Below are 26,141 nucleotides of genomic sequence, written 5' to 3' on the forward strand. Positions count from 1 at the left end.
TAAGTAATTTTTGTATTTGTTTGTTTTCTAGTCTCAGGTTTGTCAGTTGAATTACTGTTACGAGTTATCGACGTCCTGAGTTTGCCGAGATTTGATGGCGGCGAAAGAAGATGGTCCCGGTGGTGGTGATGTTGTCTTTGGCGCTGCTAGCTCGGCACTACATCAAGTTATTTCACTCGAAGACCTTCGGTGGCTGAAGAATTCCAGATCTGGATATCTCTCGGTAGTTACAATTAAAAGGAATGAAATTCAAGTGTTGCTGTCCCGCGAAGGGAACGCCTCTCGCGTTAAAGAGAAAATGTCACAGTTTGTCGCTGCATTCGCTGCTTTCCAGGAAGCTCATGTTGTATATAAGTCGTACCTGTCTGACGAGTCGAGCATTTTGAGGTGCCATGAATCTTTCGAACGTGAGTCTGTTCGAAAGGATGACTTTATCCACGAAGTTCAAGGTTGGATTAAAAGAAGTGAGGAAGTGGCGCGTTTAGACTCTCAGTTGCAACCAGAAGACTCTGCAAGTCAGATCGTGTCGAGAACCTCAGCCTCCAGACATTCTCGTAGAAAATCTCATCGTTCTTCTCGCAGTGGTTCGCGTGGGAGTTATGTATCTTCATTGTCCGTGGCCAGAGCTAAAGAAGCTGCACGTGTAGCAGAGTTAAAAGCGGAAGAGGCGGTTCTTCAGAAGAGACAGCTACTAGAGAAACAGAAGTTTCACCTTCAACTGGAAGAAGAACGCTTAAGGAGAAGAGTGGCACCATCCCCCCTTGCCTATTAACAACGAAAGGGCTGTTTCAGAGTCGTCCGAAGTGCTTTCTTCGCCAAGCGAAAGGGCTTTTCACAAAATGTTAGGACTCCATCAGCAACAGAACGCTCTGCAACAGCAACAAAATAAAATTGTGGAGATGCTTGCAATACAACAGAAGAAAAGTGCTCTCCCTTAGCCTCGTGTCCCTATCTGCAACGGAGACCCTATGGAATATGAACCCTTCGTAAGAGCGTTTGAGAGTATAATCGGGTCCAAGACGTCAAGCAGTAGCGAAAGGCTCTATTACCTTGAGCACTTTACTGGTGGAGATGTGAGAGAGCTCGTGAGATCGTGCCATTATCTCCCACCTGAAAATGGTTATCAAGAAGCTCAACGACTCATCAGGAAGAAGTTTGGTGATAATTACCACGTTGTAGCTGCGTAAGAAACCAAGGCACTGAATTTGCCTGATGTGAAAGTAGAGGACGGCCAAGCCCTAAGTCGATTTGCCATTTTCCTAATAAGGTGCAAGAATGCCATGCAGGTTAGTAGGAACCTAACCAAGCTTGAACAACCCGAAACCATTAAGAAGTTATCTCTGAAGATGCCGTTCAGTTTAAGAGTAAGATGGCGGCGCTTGGTAGATGAAATCATGGAGGATCAAGGAAGGGCTATCCGGTTTAATGACCTCGCTGAGTTTGTCGACCATGAAGCTCGCGTAGCGACCAACCCTCTCTTCGGGAAGATTGTCGAAGACTCTAGGCCTAGACCCGATACACGTCGAGGTCTCTTGAATAAAGGATCCCACGAGAAAACGAAAGAAAGACGTAGTTTTGCTTCGCATGTTAACAATTGCCTGACCTCACCTGCCACCAGGGAATTGCCAAGTTCAGACGTACCTACAGTAGAAGAAGTCTCTTGCCTTTATTGCAACGATCATCACGCCCTAGAGAGCTGCAAATCTCTTAGGAGTCGCCCCTACGGGGAACGAATCGAGTTTATGAAGTCTTTGCTTCGGTTGTTTGTCCACTGAGCATATAGCAAGGAATTGTCCGAAGCGGAAAACGTGTGCAATTGTCAATTGCACATGAAAACATCCAACAGTTCTCCACACGAATTCTGTTGCACGTTGCCCAGAAGCTAACAATGCCACAGCAAGTACTTCGTCTTGCGAGGAGGTTTTGCGTGTTCAAAGTGCTATGGTCAATACAGGCGAAAGAATTAGTCCCTTTGTTGCGACAGACACCTCGAGGACAGCTATGGCCATTGTTCCAGTTAAAGTATGGCCTAAAGGAAATGGGACACCTGTAATCACTTACGCCTTCTTGAATAGCGGCAGCTCTTCCACGTTTTGTACTGAAGCCCTAATGAGACAGTTAGGAGTAAATGGCCAAAGAACTTTGATTTCTTTAACAACGTTGGACAGAAAGAACAGCCTCATTGACAGTTTCGTTCTGCAAGATCTGGCTATTTCCGACCTGGAGGAGAACGTGTTTGTCAAATTGCCTCCCTTGTACACAATACCCGAGATTCCCGTATTAAAGGAAGATATCCCAAACCAGGTTGATGTTGACAAATGGCCACATTTGAGTGGAGTGTATTTGCCGGATGTAGAAGCAGAAGTCAGTCTCCTAATAGCTAGTGACGTCCCGCAGATCCTCGATCCTCTAGAAGTGAGGCATTGTCAAGATGGCGGCCCTTACGCGTCCCGTACAATTGTAGGTTGGGTTGTGAATGGTCCCTTAGGGTGTCGTAGCCACCGCTCACGCATATCCAGTTTCTTTTCTAAGGCTGACCACGATCTCAACCAGATGCTGAAGGACTACTACAATGGTAATTTCCCCGAATCCAGTGCAGATGATAAACCTGAGATGTCCCAAGAGGAGCTGCGTTTCTTAAAGGTGCTAAATAGTACGGCAGTTCTGAAAGAAGGTCATTACGAGATGGCTTTGCTATTCAGAGATCGTGAAGTCGCGGTGCCAAACAATCGGGTACAAGCTGAACAGCGAGCGCTATGGCTGAAAAGGAAGCTCCATGGTAACAAGAACCTGTATGCTGACTACAAGGTCTTTATGGCTGAGACTCTAGAGAAGGGCTACGCCCGTAAAGTTCCCATGCACACGCAAGCGTTAAACTGTGTAAAGTGGTATATCCCGCACCACGGCATCTACCATCCTCGCAAGCCTGGTAAAATACGAGTCGTTTTCGACTGTTCTGCGAAGTTTCAGGGAAAGTCGCACAATGATCTATTGCTCAAGGGTCCAGACTTAACGAACACGTTGTTCGGTGTATTGATGAGGTTTTGCCAAGAAAGGATAGCAATCATGGCGGATATTGAAGCGATGTTTTACCAGGTTAGAGTAGCCGAAGAAGACCGAACTTTTCTCCGTTTCCTGTGGTGGCCTGAGGGTAACCTGGACGAAAATCTCGAAGAGTATCAGATGGTTGTGCATTTGTTGGGAGCAGCTTCATCGCCAGCATGTTCCAACCTTGCCCGGCGAAAGACGGCAGAGGACAACAGCGACCACTTTCCAAGGGAAGTTTTAAGCTCGGTTAACAAGAACTTTTATGTAGACGATTGCCTGAAATCTTTACCATCAACTGAAGAAGCTTTACAACATGCAAGTGATTTAAAATGTTTGCTGTCAAGAGGTGGATTTTATCTGACCAAATGGGTTAGTAATAGTCGCAGAGTCCTTGATGCCATCCCTGAAGCCGAGCGCGCCAAAGAAGTAAAGAACTTGGACCTTAGTAAAGAAAATCTACCATTCAAAAGAGCCCTTGGAGTTCGATGGTGCACAGAAACGGATACTTTTGGGTTCAAGATAGACCTGAAACATCGCCCACCCACACGAAGAAGTATCCTTTCGGTTGTGAGTTCAGTTTATGATCCTCTTGATCTCGCTGCACCGTTCGTGTTGCCAGCCAAACGCTTGCTTCAAGATTTATGCCGGGAGAAGCTAGGATGGGATGATGCGATCCCCTCAAAGTACGAAGTTTCTGGGGAACAATGGTTGGCAGATTTACCCAAATTGTCTAAATTCTCTGTCGAACGCTGCCTGAAGCCAGATGGTTTTGGTGTCATTACGTCCAGTCAGCTACATCATTTTGCTGATGCATCTGAAATCGGTTATGGGTCAGTTAGTTATCTTCGTCTTGTCAATGCCCACAATGAAGCCCATTGCTCTTTTCTCTGCGCGAAGTCACGTGTCACTCCGTTGAAGATGATAACGATCCCTCGTCTGGATTTGTCTGCGGCGGTAACAGCTGTTAAGCAAGACAGATTATTGAAGAGAGAGTTGGAGATCTCAGTCAATGCAAGGTCGGTCTTCTGGACGGACAGTGCCGCAGTTCTGCGCTACGTCAAGAATGAAACAAACCGGTACCACAACTTTGTTGCCAATAGGGTGGCGATTATTCGTGACGGGTCCCAGCCTAATCAGTGGTTTCATGTCAATGGCGATAATGACCCTGCTGATGACGCCTTGCGTGGTTTGACGGCAGATATTTTCCTTCGTCAAAGTCGTTGGTTAACGGGGCCGGCATCCCTTTGGAAGCATGACAGCATGTGGCCAGCGCAAGATCAGCTATTTGGCGAGATTGCAAATAATGATCCTGAAGTGAAAAGAGAAGTTCGAGCCGGCGTGTCTTCTCTTAGCACCCCTAAAAGTCCATTATTGCAGTACGCTAGCAGATGTTCCTCATGGTCTCTCCTGGTGAAAGTCGTTGCCTGGCTTTTCCGTTACAAAATAATCTCCTCAAGGCAAGTAAAGGAGACAAACCACGAAATGGCAGTCTTATGCTTATCACCCTTGAAGAAATCCAACGGGCAGAGGGAGAAATTCTAAAGCACGTCCAACGGCAATCCTTCCCGGAGGAAACGGCAAATCCTAAGAAGCAGGTTAAGAAGAGTAGTCGCCTTTACAATTAAGCTCGACCCAATCTTTGTGAATGGTCTTTTGCGCGTGGGTGGTAGACTTCGCAACTCTACGTTGTCTTCAGAGTCAAAGAATCAGATTATTCTCCCGAAAGATGATCGCATGAGCAGATTAATTATCGATCATTATCACAAGGCGTGTGGCCATTCTGGAAGAAAGCATGTTTTGTCCCTCATTCGCGAGAGATTTTGGATAACTCGGGGAAGTTCAGCCGTAAAGAGTGTTCTCGCAAAGTGCGTCATATGCCGACGTTCACAAGCAACTCTTTGTCGACAGAAAATGGCTGACTTGCCAGAAGATCGCGTTCGACCTGACAGACCACCGTTCACGTCAGTTGGCTTAGATTTCTTTGGTCTCTTCCAATTTCGTCGTAGTCGTAGTCTCGTTAAGAGATACGGTGTAAATTTCACCTGCTTAGCTATCCGCGCTGTGCAAATAGAAGTTGCTTTCAGCCTCGACACAGACTCCTTTCTGTTGGCTCTTCGAAGATTTATTGCGAGAAGAGGTCAAGTAAAGGAAATCTATTCAGACAATGGCACCAATTTCACAAGTGGTGAGCGAGAGCTCCGCGATGCTATTTCAGAGTGGAGCCAAGAGAAAATCCACAATTTTCTCTTGCAAAAAATATCAAGTGGACCTTCAGCCCCCCTTACGGTTCCCATTTTGGAGGTATCTGGGAAAGATGCATACGAACCATCAGGAAGATTCTTCGGTCCTTACTGAGGGAACAAATAACGGATGATGAAAGTCTACCTACGCTAATGTGCGAGGTCGAGAGCATCCTTAACAGTCGACCCATCTCGGCCGTATCCAGCGACCCTTGCGACTTGGAGGCCTTGACTCCTAATCATTTGCTTTTACTAAAATCTGAAGCCCCCTTGCCTCCTGGTCTATTCCAGCACAAAGATCTACTTTCAAGACGCCGTTGGAGGCAAGTGCAGTATCTCGCGGATGTGTTTTGGAGAAGATGGTGCAAGTAATTTCTTCCCCTTTTACAGATTCGTCAAAAATGGAATCGTCCAAGGCGAAATCTGGCAGTTGAAGACATCGTTTTAGTCGAAATGAAAGTTTACACCGTAATTCGTGGCCTTTAGGGAAAATCGTTGAGGTGTTCCCCGACAAGAGAGGATTTGTTCGCCGTGCGAAAGTGAGCATGAAATCAGGTGTTTTTGAAAGACCTATTGATAAACTCTGCCTTCTGGTTGAAGGAGAAGAATGAAGTGATCCAAGATGCCAATTTTGAACGTTGTTTGACTTTAAAGCTCAATTTCCAGATTGAAAACGTTGTTTTATATTTCTAGTTCAATATTTTCCGCCGGGGATAAGTTTCTTAGTGTGCACTTAGTATAATGCAAAACTGTACTTAACGCGTAGTTTCTGTTTAGATCTGTTTAATGTAAGTGACTCGACTTAAGCTGTCTCACACTTAGGGGCCGGTGTTAGATCCAAACGCCTGCTCATTAGTGGGGTTGCATTCCTCTCTTAGAAATGCAGTTGTCAGTCTGTTTAATCAGGAATTTAGTGCTTAATTTATTCGTTCTCCTAGAGGTATTTAAGGGTTAATTTAGTCATTTCTAGGGTTCTCGATCAGTCATTTTCGCTTGTGAGTAGTTCTTGTAGTTTCGCTTTTTGCAGTTTGTTACTTTCTTCGCTTCAAGAAGTCAATATTCAGTTACCAGCTCGTAACAAATGTAAGTGTATCTTTTTGTCGAGTTTCTGTTTACGATTAGTTCATTTTACTAAGTAATTTTTGTATTTGTTTGTTTTCTAGTCTTAACCGCTTTTCGCTTTCACCGCCTGGGTTGAGTTCGCGCCGTCATAGGCAGTTGAATGAAGACTAAAGCGTGTTTGAATTTTTATCGCTGGAGTTTTGTAGTCGTAAGAAGATCACACTGGTGACCAGTACTGCCTGCTGTCCGTGCATCAACTTGAGGTGGCTATATTTCTCCATTTCCTCTTCAGTTCAAACTTTTCCACAGTTCTGTTTCTTCCAAAGAGCTTAGCATATTTTCTCTTTTTCTTGATAGCTTCTTTCCATTCCAGAGTCATGAAAGGAACATCTTTTTTATCTAACTTTGATTTGCTTCTTTGGAAGATGCTTGTCTGGTGTTTTTTGAAATTGTGTCTTGCAGATGAAATCTTTGTCATTTATATCATCGAAAAATTTCACAGACGTGCGAAGGAGCTGTTTCAAGTCTTCATTTAACTTTTTCACATCCAGTGTATTTGCACTTCGAAAAGTAATGATTTTGCTTTGGTGTTGGTGGACTCTTCTCTCATCAGGCCATAGACCAGGATCGCTATTAATTTTTCTGGAAAAACCACTCCGTTTTGTTCGAACAAGTCTGGGTTGTTTGTTAGAATAGCATCTATCAATGTCTCTGTTGAGTTTGTATGAAAAAATGTTGGTAGGATCAATGATTAAACATTCAAGTCCGTGCACCTCGTCCAAATCTGTCAAAATCTTACTGGTATATTCCCTCTGATTGGGCTACATTCTATCAAGATACAGGTCACCAGTAAATCCAGTTAATGTGAGATCCTCTTTCCTTGATAATTTGGTGTAACCCTATACTTTAATGCTAAAAAGGATGTATCTCAGAACTGAATGATTTGTGGCCGCCATCTTTGCCAGTACCAATCCCCAATATTTTAACATGCATTACACGTAGAGTATATAAGAGAAACGAATTTTGATAGAGAGAGGGTGTATGTGTGTCTCAAGAGAGCACAGTAAACCAGTTATTTTGAGGCTTTAGAGCCCTAGAGTGGATAAAAAGTTACAGATGGTTCCAAAAGTACAAACCCAAATATTCATCCCAGTAAGGGAATGTATTTTTGCTGAAAAGCGGTACTAAAGACAGCGTAGAAGTGTTGGTCTGTCATTTACCTTATTTTGAAGTCTTACAACATAAATAGGATCATAACAAGTATATATCCCCACAGCATAGAAACATATGTGAAATGAGACTAGAAAAAAGAGTAATACATATCAACTATAACTAATATTATTTATTATTACTTCCTTTATTAATGTTTCCCTAGACAGAAATTTATTTCCTTATGTCAGAATATTAATTTTGTTTCCAACGGTATGTTGGAGTTTTAATGTACTCTATGTGATCATGCCAGGATAGATGACAATATCGATGACTAAACCAAGGTATTTTTCATTAAAGGAGTAATCTTCAGCTTGACCAGTTAAGGTTAAAGAGGGAGTATCACAGTATTGCCCATGTTCTAGCCATAACGAATATCATCATTTATGAGCCAATCGGAAGCGATGTTATAATTCATGTGGAAAATTCACACGTACGTGTAGAAATTTCTCGACTATTAAACAATAATTATTGCCTTTGATCAAATGTACGTGCAAATTTCCCACATTAATAAATATTGTTGTAACGTTGCTTCCAATTGGCTGACAAATGTTGACATTCACTATGGCTAGTACATGCGCACTACCGTGATACTCTCCCTTTAAAAGAAAAAGTTTAACTTTTGTCTTGACTGGAAAAATCATGCATATAGTTTTACCCTGGCTCAATGTAAGTTTACTTGCACATAACCAGTCATATACATTAGAACGTTTGGTATTACCCTGACAAAGTAAATTATCAAGGTCTTTGCCAAATGCAGTTAATGAGCGTGGTACCAGCAAAAAGATGTACTTTAAATAGTTTGTTTCACACTGGTACAATCATTTTCAATAATACCAGAGAGTTAATACAAGAGAGCAACTTAAGTAAGCAGTTGCAAAAAAAAATCAGAACCTGGCTTCATATCAGAAGAGCCTTGCAGATTCTTAGGATTTTAAAGAGCATAATTATTATTTGGTGTGGGACAGTTATTTGTTCCAATCGTTCCAATCAACAAATTCTAAATTCTATCAAGATTTGAAGATTTTTTTGTTACAAGGAATGAATAGGCTTCTTTATTGCCATATTATTAGTACAAAGCAATACATCATAATTATTTTGTTTCTTTCAAATTATTAAAGGTGGGGTTGCCTGTGAACTTAAGCCTAATAGCTATATAAAAGTGCACTTCCTCTATAAACAGAGCATTTTACATTGGTTGAATGCCTTTTAATTTTATACAGTATTTGAAATATTGTAAAAATTAATAGTTTTACTCTAATTCTTAGTTTACAAGCAATATGTAAAAATCCTTGTTGATAGTCAAATATGTAGAGTTGACTACATGTAAATGTGAAAACGTTATTTGAAATGAGTGAATCATTCTTTTGCTGTCAAGTACACTCCATGAAATGAAAGTGGGAAAGATCAGCGCAGTTAGACGATGAAGTTAAGCAGTTCCCAGCAAGCTTGAAAAAATCCGGGCCCCAGTTGTTCGAAAGGTGGATAACTCTATCCACGGGATAAATCACTATCCAATGGATAGAGCAATTGATTTCGCTATTACTTATCCACTGGATAGTGATTTATCCAGCGGATAGCGCTATCCATCGTTTGAACAACTGGGGCCAGGCTTCAACAGGGCTCGAACCAATGACGATTTGATTTGTGCTGCACTGCGCTGCGAACTGAAGTATCAACCCCATTGGGAGGGTGTCAGTTAGAAATGATGACCTGACAGGACTTTCTTCCGGTCAGCAGTGGCTGCAAGTGAAAATAATTATGGTCTCTTAATTGGGTTTGGTGCACCGTGGGCTCAAGAAGTACTTTGGAGTCATCCGTAGACCCATTGGAAGCTGGTTGATTGTGAGTTCAAGTTACAGGTTCAAATCTCGTTCAACGGTTGCTGGAAGCTGCTTTTAGTTGCTCGTCTCAACATGATCTCTTCTAAATTAATGATTATTGTTAATTCCTAATTTGCTTTTAATTTACTATTATTAATTTAGGACACTGTCCCAGGAGTTGTGGTAGCACAGAAAATAAGGAAATAAAATTCATATCCGTGGATGGGTTTCAACTCTTGAGAATGGGTTGCTCCTCTAACTGTGTAACCTCGTTCCCAGGATCTTTCCATTTGGAGAGGAGAAGAGAGACCCTGGAAATGAAGTCGCAAACTGTGATGATTTTTATGCCCATTCCCCATTTCAAATTTATGAAATTTCAACGACGGTCTATCTCCCTCGAAATTTCCTGTGATCCCTGTACCGAGGACAATTTCATAAGCATCTACAAAGTGGAAAGTTTAGGGGTGTTCTTACCAGCAACAAAATGTAATGGTAAGTACAAGGGGTTATGTGTATGCAAACGTTGGCCGTGTAGCACTTATATTTCAACGGAATTAACCATGAGTGGGTGATGTGATGTGCTAGTTTTTACCCATGTAAACCATGTGAGCGTTAGCCCTACTAATGGAAATTGGCCCACTCACGGACAGAGAAAAACTCTGACCAGGGTGGGAATAGACCTCTTTAGCTTGTACGTTTTGTTTTCCCATTTCAGACCACGTGATGTTCTCAAGGAAATTTTCCTTTTGTTTTTTCATAAGTTATGCGTACATATTCACGTGCATAGGACGACGTTTGAAAGAAAGTTTTCCCTAGAGTAACATCACGTGGTCTGAAATGGGAAAACAAAATGTACAAGCTAAAGAGGTCTATTGAACCCACGACCTTCGGGTTAGATTACCGCTGCTCTACTGACTGAGCTACAAGGTCGGCAGAGCAGCGGTGATTTAACCCGAAGGTCGTCGGTTCAATTCCCACCCTGGTCAGAGTTTTTCTCTGTCCGTGAGTGGGCCAATTTCCATTAGTAGGGCTAACGCTCACATGGTTTACATGGGTAAAAAATAGCACATCATATCACCCTCTCATAGTTAATTATTTTGTTATGGTAATACCAGTAATACTGACACTTCTCTCTCTCTCGAACGTCGGAAATTACACTTAAGTCAGTTGATTGTGGCTTATGTGAAACTCGCTCGTCGTCTTTTTCTTTACTTTATTTGCTTCGACCGCTGTACGCCACACTAATTCATGAAAAATATGTTACTTTCCTCCGTAGAGAATGAAGCAAAAATCACTGTTGCCAGAGAGCGTAAGTTGATGCGAGAAATTGGCTTGTCACGGTCGATATGAATTGTCAGCTGCTAGTTTGTCATTTAAATGTAAATAAACACGTGCAGTTTATTCCTCTCTCAATGTTCGTGGTAGAGCAAGTTTAGACATTAGCAACATTGCATTTTACGAAGCAAAATAGGACTTCCATGATTTTTGAGACTTGAAATATTTAGGCGGCTTTAACAGGATATCAGCGCACGAGTTCTGCGATTTATCAAAGCGATCATAACTGAGCCATGAATAAGCCACAGCTCTTTAGTGACTATATCAATAGGCCATTTCAGAATTCATGTCTGCCTCCTCTTCAGGGCGAGTCTAAGTGCGAAGTTTTTGTTATGAAAATTAGTTTTCTTTCATATGTAAAGTAGAACTAATTACCATCACAACAACTCGCACTTGGACTCGCTTTGAAGAGGAGGAGGACATGAACTCGGAAATGGCCTATTATTTCAAAAAGTATTAAATTTGATTTAAGGCAAGCTTGAACGAACTGCAATAAAACAAGGTGTTAGGAAATGGCCTATTCAATAACCGAAATCAAGATCATTTGATGATTTGCTTCCGTTTTCTTACTCTTCCAAAAAAATGGAATTCATTCAAGTCAACAAAACTTGTCATCATGTGCAAATATCTCAACCTCAATTTTCACGAAAGATTTCCTAATACGAATCTGTACAGTGACCGTTTAGGAGAATGTGAGTATTGAACAGAGGGCAAGGCTGGTTTTCACTAGCGTCGGAGTCGTAAGAGCTCTTATGACCTAGTAAAAACCAAAGATCGGACTCTTAATAAGCGGAGTCATAAGCTCGACGGAACAGGAGTCGGAAGAATCAGAACGTTCTCATTTTCTTCCGACTCCGCTTATGACTCTGTCACTTATGATCCAGTGAAAACTGTAGATTGTCGGAGTCGCGAGCAGAAGCGGAAGAACCAACCAATCACAATGCTTGGAATCGAGCATTGTGATTGGTTTATCCCCCCCCCCCTCCTCTGCTTCCGACTCCGACAATGCAGTTTTCGCTGGATCGTATCGCTCTGCGCTTCTGATTACGATTACGACTCCGTCGCCAGTAAAAACCGGGCTTTCAATGCTCCATCACTTGACATGAGCACAAAGGTGACAATATTGGTATTCGCTTAATTTGCGTTTCATTCAGTTGTACAGTCGAACCTCGATTATCCGGACTCCTTGGGACTAGACGAAATAGTTCGGATAATCGAGAATATGAATATTAATGAGGAACAAAAACTGATTAAATTAAGAAAGCGACAATTAATCGTGATACAAAACATTTACAAATCGTTTGTAATACAATATGGTCTACATCTTCACTGATATTCATTTTCAATACTGACTCGGGGATTCTCGGGAAAAATCCGAGTGCTCCTTTGCAGGAATATATCCAAACTCCGACCTTCCGATTATCGATTACTAGTTCAAATGTTCTACCACAGAGCTATAGGAGACTCGTGTGAGCTAGGCCATGATCATTTAATGATGGAGACTGGTGGGAGTACGGTGCATTTCCAGCTACTGAAATGAATGACTGAGATTGAAATTGTTAAACCCGGTAGATGAAATTAATCGGATGTAAACCAGACAGATTAGCTTCGGTTGTCGCTGGTTATCAAAGTGGAAAATGGGAAAAATTGTTGAAAAAGAAGACTTTCACTTCAAATAACCCCTTTCCAATCACTTTTCGTCATCTTAGTTAGCAATCATAAATTCCGTCTCCGAAATTTATTTCACAGGATCTAGAGAAAACGAAGCTTGCAAAGAGCTAAATTTTTTTTTTTTTAGGGTCGAGAAAATTGCCTTTCCTTGTTCAACACAAACTGTCAACTGGTATAGTTTTTCATTTAAGTTTATTTGAACGAATACGATGATTCAGGCAATTTATTTCCTTCTTTTGTCTGTAATAGAACAATTTTAGGCGTTATTAATTTTGTGAAAAAAATTGCTTTTGAAGAAGCAAGATTGGAATGGCTCATTTTTTCCCTCTTTGCTTTTGTGGTATATCTTTAACGCCCATTATACTTTTTATGCAAGCCATTCCTAGTAAATGAGAAGCCAGTGTAGTAACTCGACGTACACTCATTTAAATACGTGCCTCTTTGTAAACTGCTGTCTTAAAGTCCAAGTCAAAATTGACAAGAGACAATTTCAAATGTTTTGTGACATCCGTCACTTAAATTGGCGAAAGTAGGAACTAAGGAGAAGAAATGAAAATTTAGTCAAATGAGATTGTAAAATGCAGCTTACAAGCAAGGTCTCCCTGATAATTACCATCGAGATTTACCAACTCAATCAATCTGTTTAATGAAGATCTCCCACAGAGTTCTACAAAATTTGTATTCTGACCGTTTAGGTGAATCTTCTTATTGAACGGGAAGAAAAAAGTCGGCCAAATGACTAGGTCACGTGACATTAGCAAGCAAAGATGGGATTCAAGTATTCACTCAATTTGAGTTTCATAAGTCAGTTGTGAAAGAGAAGGAGTATAGAGAGGATGTATGACGGTTATTAACTCGTCAGTTTGGTTCTGGTTAGACGCTGGATCTCAAAGTGGAAAATCGAAAAAGTTACAAAAAAAAGTAAAACGAAACACGAAACCTTTTACTTAAAATTGATCTCTTCGCGACGTTTCTACACGGACTCAAAACGGAAATCATGTCGGTTAACGAAACGGATTTGAACAGTTTTCGAGACTTTAAAAAGTATACGATCGAGCGAGTAGACGTGGTTTTTGCTGTTCTGTATTCGTTGCTGTTGATTGTCGGGTTCACGGGAAACTGTCTCGTTATAACTGTGGTTCGCAAAACAAAAAGTATGCACACGACCACAAATATTCTTCTCGTCAACTTAGCTGTCAGCGATATTGTCATTCTACTTTGGTGCCCAAGAACCTACAGCTTTGTTTTTTACCCCATACATCCTTCAGGAAAAACTGGCGATTATATTTGCAAAATGTTCACAGGCAATGCTATCATAAGTGTGGCAATAGCCAGCTCTGTCCTAACACTCTCCGTTCTGGCCATAGAACGCTACCACGCACTGATGAAGCCCTTGAGGACGGGACTTCGACTAACCATTGAACATGTTAAATACGTTGTCTTTTTTATTTGGATCGGAGCGATCTCAATAAGCTTTCCGGATTTTTCAGAAAACAAGTACAGTCAACGATATGGAAGGTGCATATGTCCATTCAGTTTGGAGGCCGCTTCTTTACTTCGCACTCATGTTATTTGTACTGTTGTATTTTTGGGTTTCGTACCGTTTGTCGTTTTTGCGTACTGTTATTTCCAGATCATCCGAGGGTTGTTTTTAGGCCACACTGTCTGTGCGGAGGCGCCGTCGGGAAATGGAGATGATCGTACCAAACAGCGGCTAGCTAAACTCTTAATAAGCGTAACAGTTGCGTTTTACGTTTGTTTTATTCCGTACGGCGCCTTTATTCTATACATCGCGCTGGAAGACCGCCGCAAACTTATCTCTAACCAGGAAACTCTGTCTCTTCTCTTACGTGTGTTTGAGTTTTTGCTGACCTGCAGTTCCTGCTTAAATCCAGTTCTTTACGCGTTCCGCAGCTCAAATTACCGGAATGGTTTCAAGGCAGTTTTTACCAAATACCCTGCTGTCCACTCCAGTAGATTCGCATCTGTACATGTTGTGCGCAACCGCGACAATCCTGAATCTGGATTAGATGTTTAAGACTTGCGAAGTATTTACCAGCGAATTCGAAGTTAATTTGTTTCATTTGAAGGTATGATCATGCATGACAGCCTCTTCAACAAAAAAGATACGAAGGATTTTTTAGATTGGTCAATATTTCCTGCCGACCCACACAAAACAAGAACTTCAATTGTAAAGCACCTAGAACTAATTTATCTTCCAACCGATAAACAGGAAAAAAGACATAATTTTGTTTATTATTGGGTATTTAAGACCTTTTTGCATTTTCTTTTCTTTTTCTGTTTTTTTATGAGTTTTTATTATATGGCTTGTGTTTGTAGCCGATATAACGCCCGCTCTGATTGGCTAATTGTGACTGAATTGTAGGGCATTATTCTCCCTTATTATATGGTTCTGTCTCACAAGGACTGGGAACTACCAAGTTCACGAATTTGATTTGCTGAAATCGATATTGACCACGGTCTAGATTTTCCCATCTAGACCGGCATCTAGTCCGGTAGTGTTTTGCGGTGAAAAGATGCAAACTAAAATGCAAAAATATTGAGTATTTTCTTCTACCAATATTTATTTATGGAAGTGCCCAACAGCATGATGACAAAAGAGAGGATGGCGAGCAAACTTTGACAGAATTAAGTTCAGCTCATCGCCACTCATCGCCGTTCGCAAGCAAAATGTCAGTTAGTACAAACCAGTTACATTAAACGAATTAAATTGTTCTAGTTTGCCATATAATAAACATCTTATTAACCGAGCTTAGTCAGTCTGTATGGGAGAATCTTGACCGAGGTCGTGAGTACAGACCGAACGCAGTGAGGTCTGTACACACGACCGAGGTCAAGATTCTCCCATACAGACCTCCTGCTCTGTTAATAAGAGCTAAGTAATGCCCACGGGCCGATTACGGGCTTGCAAGAACAAAGCAAAAGGTAATTAAAAAGCCATATAATAAACTACTTACTAACCGAGCTAGCTCGAGCCGTACTGGGGAATATTGGCCCTCGGTCGTTTTTGTACGGACCTCGCTGCGCTCCGTCCGTACTGCCACGACCTCGGGCCAATGTTCCCCAGTACGGCCCTCGCGCTCGGTTAGTAAGAAGTTATTATTAATTTCGTATCACGGTAGGTCATTAAATTGTACAAATTTACGTGTACATAATCATTATTTCAATCATCCTTGACGGTTTGAGTAAAGAAGGTTTTAGTTTGTATTTAGTGGGCTAACATCACTGGCACCGAGATTTCTTTATCAACGGTGATGAATTTATGTAACTTTCTACTTTCTATGTTTCAATCCGGCTTCAGTTGAGTTTGACTGTCAAAACGTTCAACATAAATCATGATAGTGACAAATTATTAATATTCCTTCCCCAATATATTTAATCAGTGAAACTAAAGTGGGCCGGCATTTGAAGCTTTCAATTAATGGGGAAGGAAAACTTAAGACTTTATAAAATAGTAGAAGGCGTTTTTTATCTAACTCGCATTTTAATTATATAATTATTCTTCATTGGACTGCTGCATCAATGGTCCTTGCCTTATTGTACGTTTGACAACAATTTCAAGTGCTGGGTTTAGTTCAGAGCGATAGTGTCTTAAGCAAAGAGCCTAACAAAAAATACTGGATATTTTAAACTCCACGATGTTACTTAAGGTGTATGCACGATAGTGCCAATATTCTGCAGAGCAGGCGTTTTTTGGCAGGCGGACGCTTGTTCATGGTCTAAAGCTCGTAATGGACCGCCATTTTGAAAGCACACAGCCGGTAGAGGATTGAGACCTTCATACTGTCCTCCTCTCACTGAGTGCAATTTTTTTGCCTGGCTTCAGGCCTCTGTTAGTCTTGCTATCCAAGATGTCGATCAATAGTTCTTACTAATACAAAAATACGCCTGCTTTGCAGGCTATGGTGTCTATAGATATGGGTTATTGACCAAGCGTGAGGTCAAGATGGCTGAATATTGGCCAACTTCTTTTTTTGCGTGTTTATGGTCGAGGTCCATAAACACGCAAAAAACGAAGGAGGCCAATATCCAGCCATCTTGACAGAACAAGCTCGGTCAATAAAGGATTTATTATATGACTTAAAACACCAAAAAATGATCTTTGATCTTGCGGGAGCAAGCGAGAAATCCCGAGTGGGAAAGATAGCTCCATCTTGCCCGCTAGGGTAGCCAATCACAGTGCGGGATTTGGTTCATCTTGCCTGCTAACGGAGCTAGTCATATAATAAATGTAAATAATACTCGCGTTAACGTTTGTTGTCCGCTTAGAGATAGAAAAAATAATGCTGAGTGGGAATTATGGGATCTAGGTTTTTATTCATGGATTGAAAATAGTGGGTTGGGAGGGGATTAGTCTTCAACCTTTGGTTTGAAGGAAACATGGGTTTATGGGACACTGACATGTCAAGATATTTTTAGGGAACTAGTTTAAAACACAGCGAATTTTGACGCTTATTACTAATAATTAGTATTTTGGATCAGATTAATATATTTCTTCTTAACTTTTAATTCACTAAGAGTTAGGTGTCCCCAATGAGTTTACGTATATGTAAGCTAGATCTACCTGACATATTAATAAAGTGATTGATTGATTAATTGATTGATGGAAGCGAGGAAGCTGAGGAAGTCTTTTGTGTAAGCTCCGAGGTGATGTAACCTGCCATCACAGATAATGTTTGCCTGACGTCTGTGTTCGCAGGGTAGAAATGGTGGTGTTGCGTGTGAATGGAACATAAGACCCCAGAGGCACCGGCCGAGAAGAACGACCTCTGGGCAGTTTGGAAGCATTCGTAGTAGGGTCAATTTCTCTAATCAGCTATTTCTAGTATTTGAAATTTTTGAGATGGTACGGAAGAACTGAAAGTCTATGATTGAAAGACTTCCTTCTTCTTTTCGCCAACGGGAAAGAATTGCATTGTATTCTATGGAGACGATAATGACATTGAAATTAACTAGTCAGTGAGTAGGCTGACTTGTTTGGGACATCGAACGAGTGATTTGGCGGCGGAGCTACCAGCGGGCGAGATGAATGGGGCCATACTCGCTCCCTGGCGGCTCCACCTCCAAATTATTCGCTCGATGCCCCAAACAAGTCAGCCTGCTTGCAGGCTAACATTGATAAGGGTATATTAGTTCACGAGGGGTTTCTTTTCAAACTTTTCCGGTTCGCAACATGATGGCTCAAAATGTGCTTTTGAAGTGCAACTAAACTCAAATATTTTTTGTTCCTAATATAAATCTCCCATACAAAGCAAACATATGTCACCATTGTCACCCACAATTTCGCTTTTTCTGTGCCGTGCAAGCCACGTAAACTTAGCAGAACAAGCAGTAATTTGGACCAACGACCATGATGTGAGAGGCCTAGGTCTATTCTCGATTTTACGTCACAAACTGCTTTGCATTCCTGTTTCAAGGAAATTTTGTGGGCCAAATTACTGCTAGTTTTGATAACTTTGCGCGTCTTGCCCGGCAGATAAAAGATGCCCGCGGCAGAGTTTGAGGTAAGAATGGCAAAACATGTTTACTTTTGGTGGGCAATTTAATATTGTAGACGAAAGATATTTGAGCCGTTTAGTTAACTTTAAGTTTGTCAAAACTTCTGCAATCAGGCAGAAAGTTTATTCCATCGGCCCAGGCTGACAAAACGTTTCCTTGGAGCTAGAAGCTGAATTTGGACGTATAACTGAATGCAACGTTAAAGCGATTTTCAATTGAGTATCGACAGTAATTAGCGAATTACTTTGGTTTATGATTACTTCACTCAGTCATTGGTTCAAATTTCTCGCGCCACTTTTTCAACCAATCCGAAGTGACACCAAAACCAATCGTGGCTCGCGTGTGCACACTTTCCCACGCTTTGTGTCGGCTACGTGTAATTACTTCGAATTTGGATTGGTTTACTGGATTTTCTCCGTCCTTTTTGATTGGCCAAAGTAATTACTTTGGTCTCATTTGAAAACCGCTCTACCTTCTTTTTAAATTGGGACCATATAGGAACACCTAGGAACTTTGGGTCCCCCTAATGAAGACACTGTAACTTTTTAAGCAATATTAAAAATATTGATCAAAACCAGAGTATCATCAAGCCATGTCTTATAATTACTGTGAATCCGAACTTTCGTTGGAGGTAATCTTTGTACCACATCAGCTGGCCCCAGTTGTTCAAACAATGGATATCACTATCCAGTGGATAAGAAATAGCGAAACCAATTGCACAATCCAATGGATAGTGATTTATTCGGTGGATAGCGATATCCATCTTTTGAACAACTGGGGCCAGATGTGTTGCATTGATCAAAAAAGGAGCAAAATTTTGTTTCATGGAGAGTAATCGCGAGATCGTAGGTTCGACTCCTGCAAAGGAGAACTCGGATTCATTTCGTGAGTCAGCATCGAATAAAAAATAAGAACTCTTGGCCACTTTAAGCCACTTTTGGTTTCCCGCTAAATTGATCGAAGGCGCGCTCACCCAAGCTGACGATGCAAGGTGAGGGTGTGCAATGCATAACTTTAGTGGACTTCGCACTTTGTTTCTAATTATAAACAGCTGAAAAATTCAGGTCTTTTCAACGGGATTTAAACTCATGACCTTTGCGATGCCGGTGCAATGTTCTACCAACTGAACTATGACGCCACTCATTGAAGGACTTATGAATAAAGCGACATTTGGGTAAATTGTCTAGCAAAGTGCGAGGATCACTTGGCTCTTTCGTCTAATATATAGAGTTAGCCAAGCCTTAAAAGCGGAGCTCCCGGGTTATTTATTCTTACTGGCCTTACTTAAACAATGAATTAACGATTTTTTTTGTTCAGCCTTGGCGAAGAGCAATCAAATAAAGAAAACCAAACAAAACAAAATAATCTAAAACGAATTCTTTCGTTTCTGCTCTTCTTTTATAGGTAGTCCAGGCATCATGCGACTTTTGATATCAGATGCAAAATTAAAAATCTTCTAAAGATATGGCAAAAAATGCAATACAGAGCAAGATGCATCTCTAAATTAAATTAAAAATGATGATGTTAGATCCAAACGCCTGCTCATTAGCGGGGTTGCATTCCTCTCTTAGGGATGCAGTTGTCAGTCTTTTAGGTCGTTCTCTTAGAGGTATTTAAGGGTTAATTTAGTCATTTCTAGGGTTCTCGATCAGTCATTTTCGCTTGTGAGTAGTTCTTGTAGTTTCGCTTTCTGCAGTTTGTTACTTTCTTCGCTTCAAGCAGTCAATATTCAGTTACCAGCCCGTAACAAATGTAAGTGTATCTTTTCGTCGAGTTTCTGTTTACGATTAGTTCATTTTACTAAGTAATTTTTGTATCTGTTTGTTTTCTAGTCTTAACCGCTTTTCGCTTTCACCGCATGGGTTGAGTTCGCGCCGTCATAGGCAGTTGAATGAAGAATAAAGCGTGTTTGAATTTTTATCGCTGGAGTTTTGTAGTCGTAAGAAGATCACATCGTTAAGAATTTGTCCTGAGTTTGCCGAGATTTGATGGCGGCGAAAGAAGATGGTCCTGGTGGTGGTGATGTTGTCTTTGGCGCTGCTAGCTCGGCACTACATCAAGTTATTTCACTCGAAGACCTTCGGCGGCTGAAGAATTCTAGATCTGGATATCTCTCGGTAGTTACAATTAGAAGGAATGAAATTCAAGTGTTGCTGTCCCGCGAAGGGAACGCCTCTCGCGTTAAAGAGAAAATGTCAGAGTTTGTCGCTGCATTCGCTGCTTTCCAGGAAGCTCATGTTGTATATATGTCGTACCTGTCTGACGAGTCGAGCGTTTTGAGGTGCCATGAATCTTTCGAACGTGAGTCTGTTCGCAAGGATGACTTTATCCATGAAGTTCAAGGTTGGATTAAAAGAAGTGAGGAAGTGGCGCGTTTAGACTCTCAGTTGCAACCAGAAGGCTCTGCAAGTCAGATCGTGTCGAGAACCTCAGCCTCCAGACTTTCTAGTAGAAAATCTCATCGTTCTTCTCGCAGTGGTTCGCGTGGAAGTAATGTATCTTCATTGTCCGTGGCCAGAGCTAAAGAATCTGCACGCGTAGCAGAGTTAAAAGCGGAAGAGGCGGTTCTTCAGAAGAGACAGCTACTAGAGAAACAGAAGTTTCACCTTCAACTGGAAGAAGAACGCTTAAGAAGAAGAGTGGCACCATCCCCCCTTGCCTATTAACAACGAAAGGGCTGTTTCAGAGTCGTCCGAAGTGTTTTCTTCGCCAAGCGAAAGGGCTTTTCACGAAATGTTAGGACTCCATCAGCAACAGAACGCTCTGCAACAGCAACAAAATAAAATTGTGGAGATGCTTGAAATACAACAGAAGAAAAGTGCTCTCCCTTAGCCTCGTGTCCCTATCTTCAACGGAGACCCTATGGAATATGAACCCTTCGTAAGAGCGTTTGAGAGTATAATCGTGTCCAAGACGTCAAGCAGTAGCGAAAGGCTCTATTACCTTGAGCACTTTACTGGTGGAGATGTGAGAGAGCTCGTGCGATCGTGCCATTATCTCCCACCTGAAAATGGTTATCAAGAAGCTCAACGACTCATCAGGAAGAAGTTTGGTGATAATTACCACGTTGTAGCTGCATATGAAACCAAGGCACTGAATTTGCCTGATGTGAAAGTAGAGGACGGCCAAGCCCTAAGTCGATTTGCCATTTTCCTAATGAGGTGCAAGAATGCCATGCAGATTAGTAGGAACCTAACCAAGCTTGAACAACCCGAAACCATTAAGAAGTTATCTCTGAAGTTGCCGTTCAGTTTAAGAGTAAGATGGCGGCGCTTGGTAGATGAAATCATGGAGGATCAAGAAAGGGCTATCCGGTTTAATGACCTCGCTGAGTTTGTCGACCACGAAGCTCGCGTAGCGACCAACCCTCTCTTCGGGAAGATTGTCGAAGACTCTAGGCCTAGACCTGATACACGTCGAGATCTCTTGAATAAAGGATCCCACGAGAAAACGAAAGAAAGACGTAGTTTTGCTTCGCATGTTAACAATTGCCTGACCTCACCTGCCACCAGGGAATTGCCAAGTTCAGACTTACCTACAATAGAAGAAGTCTCTTGCCTTTATTGCAACGATCATCACGCCCTAGAGAGCTGCAAATCTCTTAGGAGTCGCCCCTACGGGGAACGAATCGAGTTTATGAATTCTAAGCGTCTTTGCTTCGGTTGTTTGTCCACTGAGCATATAGCAAGGAATTGTCCGAAGCGGAAAACGTGTGCAATTGTCAATTGCACAAGAAAACATCCAACAGTTCTCCACACGAATTCTGTTGCACGTTGCCCAGAAGCTAACAATGCCACAGCACGTACTTCGTCTCGCGAGGAGGTTCTGCGTGTTCAAAGTGCTATGGTCAATACAGGCGAAAGAATTAGTCCCTTTGTTGGGACAGACACCTCGAGGACAGCTATGGCCATTGTTCCAATTAAAGTATGGCCTAAAGGAAATGGGACACCTGTAATCACTTACGCCTTCTTGGATAGCGGCAGTTCTTCCACGTTTTGTACTGAAGCCCTAATGAGATAGTTAGGAGTAAATGGCCAAAGAACTTTGATTTCTTTAACAACGTTGGACAGAAAGAACAGCCTCATTGACAGTTTCGTTCTGCAAGATCTGGCTATTTCCGACCTGGAGGAGAACGTGTTTGTCAAATTGCCTCCCTTGTACACAAGACCCGAGATTCCCGTATCAAAGGAGGATATCCCAAACCAGGTTGATGTTGACAAATGGCCACATTTGAGTGGAGTGTATTTGCCGGATGTAGAAGCAGAAGTCGGTCCCCTAATAGCTAGTGACGTCCCGCAGATCCTCGATCCTCTAGAAGTGAGGCATTGTCAAGATGGCGGCCCTTACGCGTCCCGTACAATTGTAGGTTGGGTTGTATATGGTCCCTTAGGGTGTCGTAGTCACCGCTCACGCATATTCAGTTTCTTTTCTAAGGCTGACCACGATCTCAACCAGATGCTGAAGGACTACTACAATGGTGACTTCCCCGAATCCAGTGCAGATGATAAACCTGAGATGTCCCAAGAGGAGCTGCGTTTCTTAAAGGTGCTAAATAGTACGGCAGTTCTGAAAGAAGGTCGTTACGAGATGGCTTTGCCATTCAGAGATCGTGAAGTCGCGGTGCCGAACAATCGGGTACAAGCTGAACAGCGAGCGCTATGGCTGAAGCGGAAGCTCCATGGTAACAAGAACCTGTATGCTGACTACAAGGTCTTTATGGCTGAGACTCTAGAGAAGGGCTACGCCCGTAAAGTTCCCATGCACACGCAAGCGTTAAACTGTGTAAAGTGGTATATCCCGCACCACGGCATCTACCATCCTCGCAAGCCTGGTAAAATACGAGTCGTTTTCGACTGTTCTGCGAAGTTTCAGGGAAAGTCGCGCAATGATCTATTGCTCAAGGGTCCAGACTTAACGAACACGTTGTTCGGTGTATTGATGAGGTTTTGCCAAGAAAGGATAGCAATCATGGCGGATATTGAAGCGATGTTTTACCAAGTTAGAGTAGCCGAAGAAAACCGAACCTTTCTCCGTTTCCTGTGGTGGCCTGAGGGTAACCTGGACGAAAATCTCGAAGAGTATCAGATGGTTGTGCATTTGTTGGGAGCAGCTTCATCTCCAGCATGTTCCAACTTTGCCCGGCGAAAGGCGGCAGAGGACAACAGCGACCACTTTCCAAGGGAAGTTGTAAGCTCGGTTAACAAGAACTTTTATGTAGACGATTGCCTGAAATCTTTACCATCAACTGAAGAAGCTTTACAACATGCAAGTGATTTGAAATGTTTGCTGTCAAGAGGTGGATTTCATCTGACCAAATGGGTTAGTAATAGTCGCAGAGTCCTTGATGCCAACCCTGAAGCAGAGCGCGCCAAAGAAGTAAAGAACTTGGACCTTAGTAAAGAAAATCTACCATTCGAAAGAGCCCTTGGAGTTTGATGGTGCATAGAAACGGATATTTTGGGTTCAAGATAGACCTGAAACATAGCCCACTCACACGAAGAGGTATCCTTTCGGTTGCGAGTTCAGTTTATGATCTTCTTGATCTCGCTGCACCGTTCGTGTTGCCAGCCAAACGCTTGCTTCAAGATTTATGCCGGGCGAAGCTAGGATGGGATGATGCGATCCCCTTCAAAGTTCGAGGTTTCTTGGGAACGATGGTTGGCAGATTTACCCAAATTGTCTAAATTCTCTGTCGAACGCTGCCTGAAGCCAGATGGTTTTGGTGTCATTACGTCCAGTCAGCTACATCATTTTGCTGATGCATCTGAAATCGGTTATGGGTCAGTTAGTTATCTTCGTCTTGTCAATGCCCACAATGAAGGCCATTGCTCTTTTCTCTGCGCGAAGTCACGTGTCACTCCGTTGAAGATGATAACGATCCCTCGTCTGGAATTGTCTGCGGCGGTGACAGCTGTTAAGCAAGACAGATTATTGAAGAGAGAGTTGGAGATCTCAGTCAATGCAAGGTCGGTCATCTGGACGGACAGTGCCGCAGTTCTGCGCTACGTCAAGAATGAAACAAACCGGTACCACAACTTTGTTGCCAATAGGGTGGCGATTATTCGTGACGGGTCCCAGCCTAATCAGTGGTTTCATGTCAATGGCGATAATGACCCTGCTGATGACGCCTTGCGTGGTTTGACGGCAGATATTTTCCTTCGTCAAAGTATTTGGTTAACGGGGCCGGCATCCCTTTGGAAGCATGACAGCATGTGGCCAGCGCAAGATCAGCTATTTGGCGAGATTGCAAATAATGATCCTGAAGTGAAAAGAGAAGTTCGAGCCGGCGTGTCTTCTCTGAGCACCCCTAAAAGTCCATTATTGCAGTACACTAGCAGATGTTCCTCATGGTCTCTCCTGGTGAAAGTCGTTGCCTGGCTTTTCCGTTGCAGAAATAATCTCCTCAAGGCAAGTAAAGGAGACAAACCACGAAATGGCAGTCTTATGCTTATCACCCTTGAAGAAATCCAACGGGCAGAGGGAGAAATTCTAAAGCACGTCCAACGGCAATCCTTCCCGGAGGAAACGGCAAATCCTAAGAAGCAGATTAAGAAGAGTAGTCGCCTTTACAATTAAGCTCGACCCAATCTTTGTGAATAGTCTGTTGCGCGTGGGTGGTAGACCTTGCAACTCTACGTTGTCTTCAGAGTCAAAGAATCAGATTATTCTCCCGAAAGATGATCGCGTGAGAAGATTAATTATCGATCATTATCACAAGGCGTGTGGCCATTCCGGAAGAAAGCATGTTTTGTCCCTCATCCGCGAGAGATTTTGGATAACTCGGGGAAGTTCAGCAGTAAAGAGTGTTCTCGCAAAGTGCGTCATATGCCGACGTTCACAAGCATCTCTTTGTCGACAGAAAATGGCTGACTTGCCAGAAGATCGCGTTCGACCTGACAGACCACCGTTCACGTCAGTTGGCTTAGATTTCTTTGGTCCCTTCCAAGTTCGTCGTGGTCGTAGTCTCGTTAAGAGATACGGTGTAAATTTCACCTGCTTAGCTATCCGCGCTGTGAATATAGAAGTTGCTTTCAGCCTCGAGACAGACTCCTTTCTGTTGGCTCTTCGAAGATTTATTGCGAGAAGAGGTCAAGTAAAGGAAATCTATTCAGACAATGGCACCAATTTCACAAGTGGTGAGCGAGAGCTCCGCGATGCTATTTCAGAGTGGAACCAAGAGAAAATCCACAATTCTCTTTTGCAGAAAACTATCAAGTGGACCTTCAGCCCCCCTTACGGTTCCGATTTTGGAGGAATCTGGGAAAGATGCATACGAACCATCAGGAAGATTCTTCGGTCCTTACTGAGGGAACAAATAACGGATGATGAAAGTCTACCCACGCTAATGTGCGAGGTCGAGAGCATCCTTAACAGTCGACCCATCTCGGCCGTATCCAGCGACCCCTGCGACTTGGAGGCCTTGACTCCTAATCATTTGCTTTTACTAAAATCTGAAGCCCCCTTGCCTCCTGGTCTATTCCAGCACAAAGATCTACTTTCAAGACGCCGTTGGAGGCAAGTGCAGTATCTCGCGGATGTGTTTTGGAGAAGATGGTGCAAGTAATTTCTTCCCCTTTTACAGATTCGTCAAAAATGGGTTCGTCCAAGGAGAAATCTGGCAGTTGAAGACATCGTCTTAGTCGAAATGAAAGTTTACACCGTAATTCGTGGCCTTTAGGGAAAATCGTTGAGGTGTTCCCCGACAAGAGAGGATTTGCTCGCCGTGCGAAAGTGAGCATGAAATAAGGTGTTTTTGAAAGACCTATTGATAAACTCTGCCTTCTGGTTGAAGGAGAAGAATGAAGTGATCCAAGATGCCAATTTTGAACGTTGTTTGACTTTAAGACTCAATTTCCAGATTGAAAACGTTGCTTTAAATTTCTAGTTCAATATTTTCCGCCGGGGATAAGTTTCTTAGTGTGCACTTAGTATAATGCAAAACTGTACTTAACGCTCCTATGGACTGGCACGCGTAGTTTCTGTTTAGATCTGTTTCATGTAAGTGACTCGACTTAAGCTGTCTCACACTTAGGGGCCGGTGTTAGATCCAAACGCCTGCTCATTAGCGGGGTTGCATTCCTCTCTTAGGAATGCAGTTGTCAGTCTTTTTAATCAGGAATTTAGTGCTTAATTTATTCGTTCTCCTAGAGGTATTTAAGGGTTAATTTAGTCATTTCTAGGGTTCTCGATCAGTCATTTTCGCTTGTGAGTAGTTCTAACTTGTAAATTCGCT

The 26,141-nt window shown here is 42.4% G+C and overlaps 8 protein-coding genes across 8 annotated transcripts; all 8 read left to right on the plus strand.

Moving 5' to 3' along the window:
- Window positions 1-2,001: 2,001 nt before the first annotated feature.
- Window positions 2,002-4,590, plus strand: LOC138002468 (uncharacterized). Its single transcript, XM_068848505.1, has one exon. It carries the CDS (start codon window positions 2,002-2,004, stop codon window positions 4,588-4,590), a length of 2,589 nt encoding a protein of 862 aa, XP_068704606.1.
- Window positions 4,591-4,959: 369 nt separating this feature from the next.
- LOC138002469 (uncharacterized) lies at window positions 4,960-5,403 on the plus strand. Its single transcript, XM_068848506.1, has one exon. The coding sequence runs from the start codon at window positions 4,960-4,962 to the stop codon at window positions 5,401-5,403; it is 444 nt and encodes a 147-aa protein (XP_068704607.1).
- Window positions 5,404-13,385: 7,982 nt separating this feature from the next.
- LOC138002470 (QRFP-like peptide receptor) lies at window positions 13,386-14,426 on the plus strand. The gene has a single exon (XM_068848507.1). It carries the CDS (start codon window positions 13,386-13,388, stop codon window positions 14,424-14,426), a length of 1,041 nt encoding a protein of 346 aa, XP_068704608.1.
- A 5,470-nt stretch (window positions 14,427-19,896) lies between these two features.
- Window positions 19,897-20,574, plus strand: LOC138002472 (fas-binding factor 1-like). The gene has a single exon (XM_068848508.1). The coding sequence runs from the start codon at window positions 19,897-19,899 to the stop codon at window positions 20,572-20,574; it is 678 nt and encodes a 225-aa protein (XP_068704609.1).
- A 196-nt stretch (window positions 20,575-20,770) lies between these two features.
- LOC138002473 (uncharacterized) lies at window positions 20,771-21,928 on the plus strand. Its single transcript, XM_068848509.1, has one exon. It carries the CDS (start codon window positions 20,771-20,773, stop codon window positions 21,926-21,928), a length of 1,158 nt encoding a protein of 385 aa, XP_068704610.1.
- Window positions 21,929-22,363: 435 nt separating this feature from the next.
- LOC138002474 (uncharacterized) lies at window positions 22,364-23,344 on the plus strand. The gene has a single exon (XM_068848510.1). It carries the CDS (start codon window positions 22,364-22,366, stop codon window positions 23,342-23,344), a length of 981 nt encoding a protein of 326 aa, XP_068704611.1.
- Window positions 23,345-23,524: 180 nt separating this feature from the next.
- LOC138002475 (uncharacterized) lies at window positions 23,525-24,484 on the plus strand. Its single transcript, XM_068848512.1, has one exon. The coding sequence runs from the start codon at window positions 23,525-23,527 to the stop codon at window positions 24,482-24,484; it is 960 nt and encodes a 319-aa protein (XP_068704613.1).
- A 286-nt stretch (window positions 24,485-24,770) lies between these two features.
- On the plus strand, window positions 24,771-25,472 carry LOC138002476 (uncharacterized). The gene has a single exon (XM_068848513.1). It carries the CDS (start codon window positions 24,771-24,773, stop codon window positions 25,470-25,472), a length of 702 nt encoding a protein of 233 aa, XP_068704614.1.
- Window positions 25,473-26,141: the final 669 nt, after the last annotated feature.

The sequence above is a fragment of the Montipora foliosa genome, chromosome 5 (assembly GCF_036669935.1).
Source record: "Montipora foliosa isolate CH-2021 chromosome 5, ASM3666993v2, whole genome shotgun sequence".
Lineage (NCBI taxonomy): Eukaryota > Metazoa > Cnidaria > Anthozoa > Scleractinia > Acroporidae > Montipora > Montipora foliosa.

Coding starts and splice junctions, on each gene's coding strand:
- LOC138002475 (XM_068848512.1), top strand. CDS start 23,525: ATGCGATCCCCTTCAAAGTTCGAGGTTTCTTGGGAACGATGGTTGGCA.
- LOC138002468 (XM_068848505.1), top strand. CDS start 2,002: ATGGCCATTGTTCCAGTTAAAGTATGGCCTAAAGGAAATGGGACACCT.
- LOC138002474 (XM_068848510.1), top strand. CDS start 22,364: ATGCTGAAGGACTACTACAATGGTGACTTCCCCGAATCCAGTGCAGAT.
- LOC138002470 (XM_068848507.1), top strand. CDS start 13,386: ATGTCGGTTAACGAAACGGATTTGAACAGTTTTCGAGACTTTAAAAAG.
- LOC138002473 (XM_068848509.1), top strand. CDS start 20,771: ATGGAATATGAACCCTTCGTAAGAGCGTTTGAGAGTATAATCGTGTCC.
- LOC138002469 (XM_068848506.1), top strand. CDS start 4,960: ATGGCTGACTTGCCAGAAGATCGCGTTCGACCTGACAGACCACCGTTC.
- LOC138002472 (XM_068848508.1), top strand. CDS start 19,897: ATGGCGGCGAAAGAAGATGGTCCTGGTGGTGGTGATGTTGTCTTTGGC.
- LOC138002476 (XM_068848513.1), top strand. CDS start 24,771: ATGGCTGACTTGCCAGAAGATCGCGTTCGACCTGACAGACCACCGTTC.